This window comes from Lichenostomus cassidix, chromosome 2 (genome assembly GCF_008360975.1).
Source record: "Lichenostomus cassidix isolate B80296 chromosome 2, HeHo_3.0, whole genome shotgun sequence".
NCBI classification, from domain to species: Eukaryota; Metazoa; Chordata; class Aves; order Passeriformes; family Meliphagidae; genus Lichenostomus; species Lichenostomus cassidix.
Window position 1 is genome coordinate 92,720,941 of NC_139482.1, and position 17,202 is coordinate 92,738,142.

The window sequence follows — 17,202 nt, forward strand, 5'->3', positions numbered from 1 at the left end:
GAGCAGGGATAACTTCCACTACACCAGGCTGCTTAAGGCCCCATTCAACCAAGCCTTGAACACTTCCAAGGATGGGGCATCCACAATTTCTATGGGCAACCTGTTCTAGTGCCTCACCACCTTCACAGTAAGGAATTTCTTCCTAATATCTAATCTAAACCTACTCCCTAATTCACCTTCTGAAAAAAATTATATTAAGAAAGGGTAACACAAAGCTGTAAAATTTGCTGAAGATGCTCAAGCAAGAACTGCAAGTTTATTTCATTAAAATGAGGTGTTTGGTGGGGGTGGGGGGGAGGCAGGGGGTGACAGTTTCTCACTGTGGGTAATATCCTAAGTAAAACTAAGAAATTGAAAGCACAAAAAAGCTACTGACAGTGCTTACCATTAGCATTGGTTGTCAGCACAGACTCCTGCTCAGACAGAGACCCTATTGTCATGTTAGCAGATGATGTTACTGTGGGTTGCAAAGACAGGCCTGATATGGGCTGAATAACCACATTAGCTGGCACTGTATTTTCTGTTGACTGGAGGGAGGGATTCTGTGGAGCCATGGTGGGATCCCCAGTCAGCTGCTGAGTAAGTAAATTACTCTGCTGTAACGTCTGCTGTAGGATACTTGGATCAATCTGAAAAACAAGTTTTCAACAATCAATCTGAAGTTAACAAAATGGGTTAAATGAATAGTCTTAATGTAAGTCCAGAATACATATTTATTGCATGTAGAGTATATATAGTACCGAAAATTTAGAGTTAACCATTTTAAATTTAGATTTAGTTTCTATGTGTCTGTATATAGCCAGTCTCTAAAGTGACTATGTAACAAGTCTATTCAGATTCACCTTCCCTCCTTTCCCTCAGCAAAATGTTTGGGAAATCACAATCAGTTATGGATCAGCATGCTAGGCCCAGGTAAACACACTGCTGTTATTCTACACTGTCTTATTAGTGCATGTAATGCTTACCACTGTCTCCAAGCCTTTGAAATAGAATAGGCATGGAAAAGAGAGAAGACTGATACCAGATATTATTTATTTCTTCAGCTCCTAAGAGTCATTAAGGTCTTATTTCACAAGGCAACAGCTGTTCTCCATACTTAAAGAGAAGACATTTTACTCTTCAGAGACATTTAGCAGTTGAGAAAAATAAATTAAAATGTTTTTATTTTATGCTAAAAACTTCTTGAGCAGAGGACTATGAGCAAATCAGTGCAACTCTGCAGATGTCCCTTCCCTAACCTTAGAGTTGCACCTGGTGACCTCCCAGAGGTCTCCTCCAACATCAAGTAATTCTGTGCAGCTGATCAAACACAACCAAGTTCAATAAAATCATTGTTTCACATATCTCAAATACAAACTTTTAAATGCAATCATCTCACCTTTTTCTGTCATTCCTTTCACAAGCTCAGTGGGAATTTTAATTGTGAATCCAACTACTAAAAGCTTGGAAAGTAACTCAGTGTCTTATATTTAGAAAAGAACATTCTGTGCAATAATTTGGGTTTGTTTCAGGGGGTGAGAATGGGGCATGTCTTTTGGGGGTTGGGGGAAAACCTAAAGTACTTTTGAAGTGTAAAGACAAAATGCAATTAAAAGAAAAATAATGCATATTTTAAAGTGTTGTCAAAATCCCAGAGAGGTAAAAAAAAATGAAAACGAGATAAACTACACCAGAAAAATATCCCACTGTGCACCTATTATTTACATATTTTAACATTGTACAACTGATACAGTATGTTATTGTCAAGTCCTCACTCAACTCAAGGGAAGTCCTTCACAGTTATGTAGGCTCAAACTTTCTTCAGCCCTGAAAGTGACTCTACACAATTAAAAGCAAGGAAGTGCGAGGAACTTACCTGTAATGTTATGTTGTTAATACCAGTGGTATCTATTCCAGAAATCTGAACATTTTGTCCAACCAGATTAGCAGCAAGTTGTAACTGTATTCCTTCAAGAGTGGCCAAGCTACCATCTGTCAAGGACACAGTTAAGTCACCTCCAGCTACCAAAGAAAACAGTTATATTGTAATGTTTTTATTTACCATTACTGACTACCTCTTTCAGCATGCTTATCTTTACAAATTAATCTAAAAGCTATGTAACACACATATTTATTTAAGACAAGAAAAATAATTTGAAGTAGACGATTACCCATTTTAAAGCTTCATAAATTCCACGTGATTTAAGGACTGCTATTTATGCACTAGCTAGCAGCTTACAAAACAAGAATCCCTCCAGAGCAGCACTAGAAATCTAGAGAAATTGGGTTTAGATTTCCTTGCAGACTGTGCTGCACCTAAACAAAGCAGCACACACAGAGGATATTTACATTCTAACTCTGAACATACACATGAAAGCTACTGCCACATTTTGCACAGCACAGACATGGTTCAGTATCAACGTGTCAAAGTTCATCCTTCGTACTTACATGGATGAAAATAAAGATATATTAGCAATTTAAATACAAAAGTCTTTAGAACTTTAAAAGGTTCTTATTTCAGAAGTTGAACAGACCATCTCTACAAAAGGTCTTGAGAGAATATTGGAAAAAAATCATCTTGTGCTTGACATACCTTCTATTCCAAACACCTTGAGTACGATGCTTCAAAAACACCTATCCTTCCCTCTTCAGAATTCTTTAGTATAATAAATCTGGTTTACAATGCACCCAAAAAAATACGTGCTCTGGGCAAAACCCACACTATAAATCTCAATTTAACAAGGCGTCTTTCTAGGACATCTGAATATGCTCAACACTCCTCCTTATTATGTGCAAAATCCAAGCAAAAATCAATTTCATCACAAACTTATCACCAACTGTGCCTGTCAAACAACGTCAGTATCTTCTGAACACCAACAATTTTTTCATTTTGGACAACAGTTTAGGTCAAATCAGATAAGCTGATTTACAGTTAAATATGAGACTGATACAATACTCTGAATTTGTGGGCATACCTGCAAAATCATAGACATGTACTGAAAAAAAATGCCAAAGCAGCACAAAAAATTGAAGTCTCAATTTCAGAAATGACAGACAGTCCAAGATCCACAATTGAAGCTGTATGTTTAATAATAACAAGGCAAATTTCCAGACACCTGAACACCATTCCGCTCTTAAAATCATCCCTGTCCCAAGTTTATCTGAGCATCACACAAACATTAAGTCAGTGAGCACTTACACAAAAAATACCTGAAAAAAAATTTAGAAATTAGCAAGGGTTATTCTCAAAAAGTGACTTTCTTGCAATATGAAGCATGTTGGGTATTCTGTGCCAGTTGGCCTCAGAGTCAAAGAATGGCCTGCAGCACATTTGATGTGCTAATGCAGCTGCAGTCACTGCCAATTGGTGAGACTTCATAACCTAGACTTAATTATCTAACATACATACCTACTAGTTTTCTGTAGTGCTAAAGAAATTTCATGTTTTGTTTTAGGGTTGGGTTTTTTTTGGTTGGTTTTCTTTTGGCGTGTTTTTTTTTCTTTTTATTTTGGACAAATGCACATGTACAGCAGAGGATGTGCACTTAAAACACACTCTTCATTATTCACATAATTCACATAATATATATTCACATAAATAACCAGTGCAGACAAACAGAGTAACTGTTTTGCTTCTCTTCTTTTTAAAAAAAAACAACAGAACTACCAAGAACAGTAACAGCACTCCAACTACTTGTTAGCTATATTTCCTTCCTCTCTGCAGTGCAACACCACAGCAGAACTCAAGAGACTTTTTTTAGGTGAACTGTATACATTTTACCCTTCATTCTTAAGTAAGTTAATTTCTATTCATGTCACCACTGTGCATCGAACCATGAATTCACTACAACTCTTACCAGTTGTTTTGGCAAAACTTTCTGAACTCCAATAGAAAGCAAATTTCAGAACTTGATCTCCACAACACCAACATCACCACACCATCCATTTTTACCTGACACTGAAGCAGGCAGGATAGCCTGGCCCACAAGTCCTTGTTGAAGTAAATTTTGATCAAACTGACTTGTCAAAACAGAGTTATTCATGATGAAAACATTAGGGTCTGTTGAGGATGAATTAAGAAGACTGACTGGTTGCAGTCCCTCAGTTGAAGTCCGGGCAACAGGCTTCCTGACTTTCTTTGCATCTGGTTTATAGTGACACTGTATGTGGGTTTTTCTGCGCCCCGAAGTACGAAACCGCAAATCACAGTGGGGGCATTTGAAGGGCTTTGCTCCTGTATGCAGACGCATGTGGACTTTTAGACTCCCTTTTGTAGAAAAAGAATTACTGCACACATGACAACAGAAGAGCTTCTGGCCTAGAAAAGTTTCAAAACCAGAAAGATAAGTGATTAAACCTCTAAAGAGATTGACAGGACTAAATCATGCATTCAACAAAACCCAAAACAGATTTTAAACTAATTTGAACAGAATAAATTTGAAATAATTGGACTTTTTCTTTATTATCTGGCTGCTTTTCAAATGAATTAAGATTCTCAATAAAGTGCGCATTAAATTTTTCCTTTCACTAAAACTGAATGTGCTTTTAAAGCTTTCATGCAGAATCTTATCTGGTCACCTTCATGCCTCTGTCCTCCTCCTCATGTCATCTTCCTGACTAACCCAGTTTCAACTACACAGCTCATAAACTGGAGAATTAAAAGTTTTACCTTGACCTCTTCAGCATCTGGCTCCTACTTACTCACCACTCTTTTCCTTTCTAATTCCAGCAGCTTTATTCTTCTGTTTCAATACTGCCTCAATTAACTAGTATTAATGGATTACAAGTAGTAAATTATTAAAATTAAGTGAGATTATATTCTAAAACAAAATATCAACCCCTCAAAGTAATCTCAAAGCACAGAAATCTGGTCAATACATATACAGCCCTCTTTGTGTCTCCTTTTAGAGTGCATACCATCTGAAAAACATCCTTGGCCTCAAATGGAATTTTTGAGAAAACTATAGAATTTATTTCTCTAACCATATGCACAGCTGTATAATTTACAAAAAGCAAAATGTAAATATCTGGCAGAAAACGTGTCACTGCAGCAGAAAACCCACTGTAACTCTTGAAATTCCCAGGCCTTCCAGCACAATATTGCTTCCTAGCTACACAGGGGCAAGAAACCAATGCAATGAACTAGTAGGTGTAGGTGTTGCCCACAGATCAAAACATCATTCCAGAAAGGAATCCAGATTCAAATGCAGAAACTGCACATTAGTTAACCTTCATGTTCATCCAGCACAAGCTGGCTCAATTATAAAAGAAAACGGAAAAAAACCCCTACAGGATAAAAAGAATTACAATAGGGAAAAGGTGATGTGGCTCTTGTAGCAAAATTTACACCTCACAAATCTGTGAGTGCTCTTTGAAGAAGACCAGATTTCCACTGACAAGAGTGTATCTGGATTTTTGGAATTTTACACTGGTTTTATATGAAAAGACCTTAATAAAATGCTGTCACAGGATAAAAGGACAGAGTCATTTCATGAACTAAAGCAAAACAGTTCCAAGACTGAACACAAAAGGTTTGTATGACAATTTTCACATTGGAAGTCAACAGAAGAGTTCTTAAGCACCTGGGTGAGGACTCACATAGTCAAAACTGAACCATATGTAATGTGAAAGAGAGAATGAATAGCAGGTTGAGAGGATCTGTTAAGGATGTTAAAATAATAATTTACAAAGTTCCATTGTATATTATCAAAAAGCCTGTACAACCATAAAGAGTTTAAAAAAATTAGAAGGGGAAACAATTTCTAATTACTTCTCAAACAAAAAACTAGTGAGCCTAGGAACAAAATCATCAAGATGAAAACTGAAAAGCAAATTTGAATCCAGGAACTTACTATTACTGGATGTAATGAAGGCCATTCTTTTTTACCCAGTTTTTTCGGGATTCAGAAAACGACTGGATAGAACTAATGTAAAATATTCATTAATGGTAGTGAGCAAAGAGATGCAATCTCTTACTCAGAGTCCCACAGCTTGCAAACTGCTTGACCTTGGAGGTACATGAACAAATCCCTGCTTTGTTCCTTTCATTATCCTTACTACCTGCTACTGTCTGAGACAAGATACTCATCTATGCAGCAATTTCATGTACCATGAGTAGTATTTCTTACAAAACAAGAGTAGAAAGTAAAAATACAGTAAAACGAAGAGGGAGATTCTATAAGCAGAAAAATTATGCATTACATCATTAAAAGCTTTCTATCTTGTTTTTTGTATTTTTGAAAAGAGGTAATAATGAAGCCTAATGAAACTGTAGCCAGTTTTAGAAATTAATTGGTTAAGGACTGGGTTTATTACAGAAGTTCAATAGTAAGAAGAAAACATGTATGAAAGACTTAAAAGGTTTTTTATAATTAATACAAAATTTGGGTTGAAAAATACTAGTATTAAAATCAGAGCTCTCTCAGGAATACAAAATAACTACTGTAAAAATCTAAATATTACAGATACTATGTTTACATTCAACTTGCAAGAGTCAAACAGCTGAATGCTCAAAATTTTTGTTTGCTTATTTTTAAGTTTATTTAGCAGCACAAACATTAATGTTTATAGCTATTTTTATTCTCTAACTTAATTTTATAAGATTCCCCCAACTCCACCTTCTTACTCAGGAAAATCATTTATCACTGAAACACTACAGAAGATTTGACATGAACACATTCTGGATACTTACATACATAGTTTTTGCAAGAGCTAAGGCTATGCTTTAGAAGCCCAGTAATACAAAAGGCTGTAATAACATGGTTTATTCAAAATGTTCTAATGTGATTCACTTGATGATGTCACAAGTACCAAATTTCACCTTGCACTGCCACCCATAGTTCCAAATACTAGATCACAGTCAAACATAGCATTCCTTGCAAAATCTGTACTTAAAACAGCTGGTCAAGAAAGCAACCAGTTTCTAAACAAAGACATGCAAAACCTTACTGACCTGTGTGTGTTTTCACATGACAATCCAGAGTGGATTTTACAGTGAAACTCTTTCCACATTCATCACACTTATACGGCTTCTCTCCAGTATGGATACGAACATGCCTAATAATTCCAGGATACATGTATATGTGAATTTCTACTTTTATGTCAGTTTGTACAAATATTTATTTTCTATCTTACTGATTTTAGGATTAATTACTTATACTACCATTACACAAAGTAGAACAAGAAGATTTAAGTATTTGCATTTTTTCAAGATTTTTATATGTTTTTATGTGCAAGTCTTAGAGCAAAAAAACTAATTGATTCTAAAACTTCATAATAATAATTTTAATACTGCAGGAAAATAAATATGAAAAGGCTGGATCAGTCATACTCAGAATATGTAATTTTTTGACACATTTTTAAACTACTGTGAAAAAAAAATATGCAAATATTGGTCAAACTTTAACTTGGGCATAAAGAGTGGTGTGAAACTTATTGCTAAAGCTTCTGGTGAACCATTTAGCAAATTAAAAGCATAAGAAACTTTTGCATTCCTCACCTCACTAAATCGCTAGGTTTTTTAAAGCTTTTGGGACAATAACTGCAACAGTTGGCATATTTAGGCTCTGCTTCCAGTTCTGCTTGCTTATCTTTGATCTCACTAATTCTGTCTTTCTCTGCAGCTGACTGAACAAGAACTTTTTCTGAAACAGTGGCACTTTCTTGAGGCCTAATCTTTGCCAGTTCTGCTGTTTCTTCTTCTGTAAAAGTTATGACACCAGGACGAGATTTTCTGGAAGTTCGTTCAGAGCTTTCATCATCATCTTCAACACATGCAACTATTAAGTAAAAAACAAAACAAAAATCAAACCAAAACAAAACCCACATTTGTTTAGTTTAATCTGTCAGTTGTAATTACAAAAAATAGAAGGGTTTATTATTAAACACATGGCCACTACATTATGTGCTTGGACTTCGATCTCTTTCAGAGGTCTAACTACTCACGTCTGTACTTCATTTAAAAAAAGCTGGATTTATGATTCTTATTTTTACAATAACTAACACAGGTTAAGTAATATAGGACAAAAAAAAATCTTCTGCTTTAGTGGCATACTAAAGTAGCTATGTCACATACAATGCCTTTAATGCGCTGGACAGATCCAGGAAAACTAATTTCCTTAAACAATTTAGATAACAGAGCAATTTCAGCAGCTCTGAACATCAGACATTATCCATGCTGGAAGGCTATTTTGTACCATTACTGTTATAGCACTCATGTAATCCACCAAAACATCTGTATTTCTTATGCAGTAAGCACTGTAAAAGTAAAAATGAAATAATTTACCTCCCCCTCCTGTATCTGTAGCTGCTGCTACAGCTGAGGACACTGACTGATGTTTTTTCATATGTTTTTTGCAGTGAACAGTTGTTCGAAAGCTTTCATCACAGAATGGGCACTTGTAAGGCTTCATGCTCATGTGAGTTGCCATGTGCCTGGTAAGGCTGCCATTAGTTGTGAAGGAGGTATTGCAAATGCTACAGCTGAATGCTTTAACTCCTTAAAGTAACAGAAACAAATAAGTAGCATGCTATTTGTTTAAGTTTACTCACACAGGACATTTACAAAACCCAAACACGGGTTAAACTAATATAGAGCTGGTATACTCTCTTACCTGTATGAGTCTTCTCATGTGACTTAAGAACTCCTGAGGAAACAAAACCACGGCCACAGAGTTGGCATTTATAAGGTTTCTCACCAGTATGTGACCGTACATGTTGTTTCAAATGGCTGGATTTCTTAAAACCTTTGTTGCAATATTCACATCTATTAGAAGAAATTTGTTTTCATTAGTTTCATGTAATTATTAGCCATAAAAGACTCAGGAAATTCTGCTACAAAACCTAGAATTGTAACACACCTATATGAACGCCTACTTTGATCTTCATTATCCTCAAGAAAATGAGGCCGTTGGGTGTGCAATTCAAGTTCTTCCTGTGGTGACTGATCTTGTATCAAGCGAGTGGTCTAAAAATCAAAGCCTCAAGTAAATTTCAGTAACACAATACTTAAATGCAGTCACACAAACAGGCAAGAAAAAATTACAGCATTTACAGTCAACGCAAGTAATTAAATTTATGCTTTAATACATTTTGACAGGAAATTCAGAGTGCAATATGATACCTCACTCTTTCACAGTGAGAAGGAAAGCATCAAAAAGTACAGCTACTGAATTGGAATAAACAGACAACATGATGCACTTACACTTCTCTGAATCTCCACAAAAGTGTATCTAAGTTGTCTAGATTTTCTTGAGTTTGAGGAGTTATATTTAAAACTAGAGCAGCCAAACACTGAGTAAGTAGCAAAACACAGTGCTTCTGACAGACTTCACTACCTTCTGAACATTCCTTTAAGTAAAAGCCACCACAGAATAATCCTTGAGAACAAGAGTATGTTTCAAAATCTGAAGCCAAGGAAATTCCAAAGCCTGTAGGCTGAAATGACTCAAACTCTTCCAGATCCTAAAATGCACATCAGTTCTCTGACAAAATTTGCACTTTGTAAGCAAGCTTGAAGGGACAGTAACTCATAGAGATCATCATGGTAAATACATTACAACAGATGGTTTTCACGCTAGGTACTTCTACCATCATAAAAAGTTACATTTAAACTGAATTTTTAGCAATTGAGCTCTTTTACAAATTTAACTGAGAACCATGCAAGAACATCATACACTGCAATATGTAAGCTCCATGAATGATCATTACAGATTTGTAATGTTTTTTTAAATTTTATATAGGTCTATATCTATAGAAATTAAAGAATTTGTGGAGAATATAGTGCAATAATGTAAAATTATTTCATAATATTATGCCCTCAGTTTTAAACTCACAATCCAATATTATAATATTTTGTAAGTCTAGAGCATCAAAACATAACTCCTTTTTAGAAACTGTAGTCAAGTCACTTACCCTCTCCTCACCTTTCTATTTTCCAGTTGTTAAACATAAGCAATGTAGAAAAGAAATCCTGAAACTTTTCTGGCTTCTCATTTTACCTAATCACCAATGAAATGGTGCAAGAAACTCACAACCAAACACAGAACAATGAATCCTGCCTTTGAGTAGTACTTACTACGTTAATAGTGTCTGTATTTGGAACCTGAAGAAGGGCTGGTGGATGATAACTCGTTGAAAGAGCCTGAGATTCAAGTGTGCTTGAATCCTGAAGCTGCTGTACAGCTGGAAATTGAGCCTGTTGACTGTAGCTGTCACTCACTGTAAAACCTGTCAGAAATTAAAAATCATAAACCTGTAAAATACACTGAATTGGGCTCTGAATAACACCACACTTTTCTGAAGACTACCTTCAAAAGAGAGTAAGTAGCATTACCACACAGTAATAGTTGTACTCTTCACTGTTGAGCGTCAAAACACACATATGTTTCTGGCATCTACATAATAGGCATAACAGGGTTACTTACCATTAGCTGGAATTCTATTGGAAAATCTCCTCCACAGAAAAACACTGTTTGAAGTTTCTTCAGGGTGCCACAATTACCTTAGAGCCATTGAAATTTTGAATTTCTTGTACGTAAGCATGCATGTGTCAAACAGGTTGACCCATCTCCCTTTATCCACGTTGGTACCACGCTCCCTTAACTAACACTGGAAGCCGATCACAAGGATGCAAAGCTCAGTGGGGAGGATGGCGGGTGAGTGGAGGAGATGACCCAATAGGAGAACTCCAGTTTCTGACAAAGTAACCCCATTTTCTCCTACTTTGGATCTCCTCCACATATTCCCACTCTTTAGATAATAGTAAAGTAGAGCCTCTCAAAGGCAAACTGCAAAGTAAAAAATAAACATATTTTTATTCATGTTTCCGGTATAAAACCTTGAAATTTTGATTTGGTTTTGTTCTCCTGAAATAGCAGATCTTAATAATCTCCTTTTCTAAACGAATGATTGAAATGACAGCACCAATGATTCAGAGCCAGGGAAATACAGCTCAGATGGCAGTGGTTTTTAATGCTATAAGAGATGTCCTTTTATCAACCCTTCTAAGTTTTAATACTTCTAGTATTAAAAAACAGCCCACAATGCCATGTGGAAAAAATGAAACCACAGGTATCAGCAATTAAGATATGGGCAACAATTTTAGTACCTCTGTGCAGTTTGCCTTTAGTGGACAAAAAGGGTGAAGATCATGAAAACAGGGAAGAAACAAACCCACATCAGATGATCACAGCATCAAAGGCCAAAAAGCAATGCTTAAAGTATGTTTTTAATAACAGTAAAACAGAAACCTGGATGTGTTAAATTTAAGCAGAAATTTTCCCAAAAGTCACTTTCCACAGCAGAAGAATACTGTAATCAGTAGAGGAAAAAAACCCTACTTGTACGCTACTGCTTCCACCATAGAATCAAAACTCACAAATGTAAACAAATCTTGAAAGCATTATTAATCAAGTCACAACTTGTCACCAAACCTAATGCTGAAACTTGTATATTATTTTCTCTCCTAGAACTACCACAAGAATACAAGAAAAAAAGATCCTAAATGCTGAACCTTGCACCTCAATTACTTTTGTGAAATGACAAAAAAAGTAGACTGAAGAAAGCAATGAAAAGTTCTGCAGTGATAAGAGGACTGCTAATTTCTACTTTTCAAACAATTTTAGATGTGTCTTTATAGAAAAACAGCATGCCCACTACACCAGATGAGAATACAAAAAAACAAGACTCAAGAAACTGAAGCAAAGTGATGTCACTTTCATGCCCTACATAAAAAAAACGGGATGTAACTAGTAAATATACTATCTAAAAAAACCTGAAACTTCTTTTTTAGCCAGTCGGTAAATTTTATTAGCTAAGAAGGAAAAAAGAAGTCACTGTACCACAGTCTGATTCATTTCACAGTGTTTAAATAAATTATTGACATCCTGAAAAATTTTCCACGATCATGCAACAAAATGCTCAGAAAGAGAATTTCTGAATGTAGAGGTATTTAAGGACAAACTGAGGAAAGAAATGCTACTTCTGAAAGTAGTTTTGGAATAAATACAAACCAAAGCTGTAAACAAGATTATACATGATGCATCCCCATTTTGCTCAATACCTAGCATAAGGATCAATTTCCCCTCAAAATTTAAAAAAGATCCGACAGATTTGAGCATGCTAAAGGCATTTGCCACCATCATATTATTTCTCCAGAACAGCACTAAAAAATCCCCATACCACTAAAAACCAGAACCCAGACATTTAGTCTGCGAAATTTCACCTTTATTGTCTGCTCTTGTTTTCATCACTTGTATGTTGTTTCTCAGAAGCTTTTGATCAATCTTCAAAGAACACAGAACATGTTAAGCTCTGTATAACAAGGGGAGTCTCTTACTGCAAAGTCCTCTAAACTTGGAATTGAATTTTGTGTTTTTCAGTACAAGTAATCATTTGTGCTGCTTGGGGTTTTTTGGCTTTAGGATATCATCCAAGCCATTATCTTCTATATTAACAAAACATACTGAAAAATAGAATACTCTGGAAATCATTTCACTAGTAGAAAGATGTGTCTTACATGTGAAAATGAGAAAACAACAGTATGATAGTTTTTAGCAAATACAATATTTAATTTAGAAAAAATGTCAAGTCTTTACTGACAGATCATTCCAATTCTAACATTATAAACATTGGCATGCACATGTGCATCTCAGCAGCGATCAGTGACTAGCAATTACATGTTCTGCAGGTTTGCTTCTTAGACAACTTTGGCAACCAGCTGATTAGTACTGTCTCCAAATATGCATGAACAGTTACTGAAAGATCAGAATTCTAAGTCCTGGGATTGCAGACCAGCTTCTTAGGAAAGCAGAACAGCATTCTGGTGGCAAGGGTATATTTGTATGGGCTATAGAACTAACAGCATTCAGACTACTGGATTTTCAAGATCAATGATTGCCTATCATCACTATTTGAATTATCATTCAACCATGCTTACAGGGAGACTTTAAAGGAAGTAAAGGTGATGTAATTTATATGAAAATACATTTGGTGACAGATGATATTCAATAACCCAAAGACAATTTCACGTAAAAGACATATTTGTTTGTTCTGACATCTCTAAAAAGTCTTCAAATGAAGACGCCTGAACGCAAACTACAAAGAACATTAAGTCCTTTTCCTTAGCCTTCAACTCTAGCTCAAATGAATCACAGATTATGATACTGTAGCACCCTCATAGGATCCGCACTTCTTTACAAGTCTGAACATATGAGGAAGAAAATCTATCTGAACAAACAAGAAATTCAATAGAAGTATTACAAACAAACCTGAAAGCATAAACAAAGTTCTGGCAGGTCTGTACAGACCTAGAGATTAGGTCATCTGCCTCATCTGTCTAAAATGCAAAGTTGGGGTTTTTCCCTTAAAAAAGGAAAAAGGAACATCAAAAAACCTATCAAAGATTTTTTTAAAGCTCCTATGTCATTTTATTAATAAACACTGAAGCAAAATATTTTAACAAGAATACAGCCTATAAATATCAAGAATAAAAAAGACATAGTGTTTTAAGCTTGAACGTTCTGCCTAGCTGATAGGAAAAAGAAATTAGGAGCATGAAGCACAGATGCAGACATAGGGAGAGGGTCGACCAATTTAACGCATGCATCCGCGCAAATGCTTACCTACCTGAAATTCAAAAATTTTGAAGGGCTCCAGGATCTTCAAGGAAACTTCAAAGAGTTGGGAATCTGTGGATGAGATTCCAAGTAGAATAGGAGACATCTTATACAAATGAGACTTTTAAAAGCCCACACCACAAATGTTCTGTTTCTCTGAGCCAATTTTACAATGATGATCAGTCTAGATTTCTGATTATGAAAATTGTTTTGTGAGTTCTAGAAGAGTCCTTCCCCTCCCCAAGAAATCATTCAATATTTATATAATACAGAAGATACACATACATAGAAACTGAACTTTAAATAAGATAATAAAAAAAGAGTTACTTATTGGGTTTTCAAATTCCAAGGAGCCATTAAAAAAAAAACAAACAAAAACCACCACCACTCTTCAGAGTAATGTAGAACAAAAGACTGCATTTTTCTGTAGTGTCTTCTCACTCATTTGAAAAACTGTAAAAATCAACCAGTGAAAACAATCATAGTATTTTAAGAGGCTCTGGATCAGTCTTGTTTAAGAGAGGTAGAGATTTTAATTTTCTTTTCTTTACACACAAAGCGGCACAACCTAGAGCATTAAAATTGGCAAATTATACTATTTATTCACAGTGTGATGCAACTTACCACAGTTAAATTCAATTTTTACAAACGATACTATACAATTAAAAGGGAATAAAACTGAGAACAGAGAAGTTTGTGCAGACAGAATACCAATTACTGGTTACCAGCCACATGAGGTTATTTCCTGGAGTCAGAAACAAGGAGATCAAGGGATCAGCCAGTGATGTATGCTTCCACACCAAAACAAACAAAAACCCTTTGAACATTCCCCACCTCAGCAACAGACCCCCTACAACAAAGCCCCCAAAAAACCACTAAAAAAACCCACAAAACAAAATTATTAGCTTCATATTACAGCACAATTCAAGAAATCCAGCTGTGAAAAGCAAAGAAAGACTTTTTTTGCTTCAGTCATTATTTCTACACTATTTGCAGGCTACGCATGCCTACACATATTTCCCTGTATTTTAAAGGAAAAAAAATAGTTTCCAAGTGCTTACACTCTCTTAATTTGCTGGTTTCATTGCTCTATAAAATATAAAAGGAAACTGCTGTGGATAGGTGAAAGTATGATTTTTATATGACTACATTTTGCACTGTGTCTTTCCAAAATGAATCCCAGTAGCTACTCACTCAAATGTGAAGACTGTATTTCTGATCATCTCAGTATGTTATGAGCATGTATATTGAGGGTGAAACTTGTGCAAACTGCCTACTGGCACAGCAATTTCAAACACAATCAAGGAAAGAATATGAAATGCCTGACTATAAAACCCACACTGTAATGACTAGACATTGGCTCATAATAGAAAAAAAAAGAATTTAAGTATTCATAATATTTTACCAAGTATAGCTTCAAAATGCTAATTTTTTTGCAAGTTCTCTGCATTGCAGTTACTTTGACTGCAGATGGCCACTTTAGAAATGTTTTATCATAGCTATGCTGTAAAGCCAGATTTATAAAATGTATTTTTTACCTCCTCTATTTATTACTAACCTTGTGATAAGCTCTGCTGATCAAATGGCTGCTGTGTTATAGTCTGTTGTTCAAACTGAGTGATGTTTTCCTGTAAAGCATGCTGGGATGTCACGAATCTATCTGAAATGGGGAAATAAAGGAGGGGGGAAAGGGGAAAAGGAAAGGGGAAAATATCAAGAAAAGAAAATGCAATTAACTGCATATTTCAGTTGTTTTGAAAACCCCGTATTTTACAGTCATCTGAATTTTTGCATTAAACATAAACGGAACCATTATTAGCTGAACAGGTATTTAAATCTTTGCTTATAGTACATTCCATTTATATTCCCCTGTTGTACTTGATAACTCATTGCACCATGAAAAACAGCAAATAAGCAAAACCAAAATGCTTTGTTCCACTATTACAAAAAAAGTTAGTACATGGAACATCCACCTCAAAACACAGGTATAATAATAATTACTATTACTACAGGTATCTAAGTAGACTCTACAGCAGTGCTTTTTAATGAGAACTGACATGGTAACATTTTGTGGACATAGTATTTTTCTGTATACTTGTTTAGTAGTTTTGCTTGCTACAACTAAAGGGTGTAAGTCCTAATCTTTTTATAGTTTAACAGTAAACCGAAGCACCAATGAATGAAATTGTAGATAGTAAGTAGCCTTTACTCCATGTATTTTTCTAGCTCCTATCAATAAATAATTATATGAGAACTTGTACACTTACCTCATTATACACGTTATCGTATTTCAAATACTCACCCTCATCTTGCTCTAAAGGCTGATCAGCCAATTCTTGTTCCAGTGCTGTTTCTTCTGTGCCTACTACTGGCTGTTGGTCTAACTCCAAAATAGCCTGCTGATCTGTTGCAACAGTTTCTGACTGCTGTAGCTCATCACTTTGAATCTCCACTTGCATTTGTGTAGAAACATGAATGCTCTGCTGATCTACTGTAGAATCATCTATTGAAGAAGACTGTTGATTCTGCTGAAGTTGCTGTGCAAGTTCATATCTACAAAGAATGGTAAGAAAGACTTTATGGGTTCAGTTAGATATATATTTTAAGAATTTATGTGAACAATTTTTTATTTTTACTACACATCATAATTTACAATACCTGCAGAGGTACCTAAGTGTTTGCTACCCAAAAATAAAAAACCGTTATTCAAATATATACATTTGCTACAGAGCAAAGCTGCACTTCCAAATATCTTTAAGGAATGGCAGCTGAACTCCATTGAAAGATTCATATAAAAATTGCAAACATACCTATGAGTCTTCATGTGTTTTTTACAGTTTAGTGATGTTTTGAATGTCTTTTGACAGTAGGGACACATATACGGTCGAAGGTCATTGTGGATCCCCATGTGTCGCCTGAGGCTACCACCAGTAGTGAAGGCTCCGTTGCACACAACACACTTGAAAGCTTTCAATCCAGTGTGTGTTCTAATATGTGCTTTCAGAACTCCAGCTGACACAAAACCTCTTCCACACTGAGAGCACTTAAATGGCTTTTCACCAGTATGTGACCTTTTTAAGAGAAAGAAGAAGTTAAAATTGATTTAACAGTGTGATTTACAATGTTATTAAAAGACTCGATTTTAAAATGAGCAAAATAAACTAAACTAAGCAGACTAAATCTGGATGGAAGAGGCCTCGGTTAAGAAAATCCAGAAATTAAACTTTATTAAGTTACAAACAGCCTGGCAGGGCTAAAAACAATAATATCTGAATAGTTTTAATTATGTTCTACAGTCCAATATCCTTTCCTGACAGTACTTTGTCTCCATTAAAATACTTGTGTTTAATTTTTCTGTTCCAGATGGTATAGTAGCTCTTCAGACTAGTATATTATCACTCTATGTGTTTTCCTCAATTCAGCTAAAAAACTGTCCACAAAAGTTCATGGAAAAAGATATGGTTCTCCTTATATATACTACCACTACACTTAACAACAAAACTCTTGGGAAAACAACTGTGTCCATTCTGAATACCTCCTGATCAAGGCACAATACAACCTGTCTTTCTTATAATGCTATGTGGAAAAAAAAAATCAAGTGGGGAAA

At 35.4% G+C, this 17,202-nt stretch overlaps 1 protein-coding gene across 6 annotated transcripts in view; it reads right to left on the reverse strand.

The window, feature by feature from the left end:
• The window catches only part of ZNF236 (zinc finger protein 236), a 71,709-nt gene that overhangs the window by 15,535 nt on the left and 38,972 nt on the right, over window positions 1–17,202 (reverse strand). For 4 of the 6 annotated variants that reach the window (XR_014850047.1, XM_085052409.1, XM_085052407.1 and 1 more), the window contains exons 14-25: window positions 16,406–16,666; window positions 15,898–16,148; window positions 15,154–15,255; window positions 10,055–10,206; window positions 8,838–8,944; window positions 8,592–8,743; window positions 8,264–8,476; window positions 7,478–7,757; window positions 6,932–7,035; window positions 3,932–4,297; window positions 1,856–2,001; window positions 386–629 (exon numbers count right to left, since the gene is read on the reverse strand). Coding sequence is in view for 5 of the 6 variants with exons in the window: in XM_085052409.1 (XP_084908535.1) it covers window positions 386–629; window positions 1,856–2,001; window positions 3,932–4,297; window positions 6,932–7,035; window positions 7,478–7,757; window positions 8,264–8,476; window positions 8,592–8,743; window positions 8,838–8,944; window positions 10,055–10,206; window positions 15,154–15,255; window positions 15,898–16,148; window positions 16,406–16,666 (2,378 nt within the window). In the remaining variant the exon portion in view is untranslated. The remainder of the gene's footprint in view (window positions 1–385; window positions 630–1,855; window positions 2,002–3,931; window positions 4,298–6,931; window positions 7,036–7,477; window positions 7,758–8,263; window positions 8,477–8,591; window positions 8,744–8,837; window positions 8,945–10,054; window positions 10,207–15,153; window positions 15,256–15,897; window positions 16,149–16,405; window positions 16,667–17,202) is intronic. The other 2 variants (XM_085052408.1, XM_085052410.1) reach the window with 2 other exon arrangements.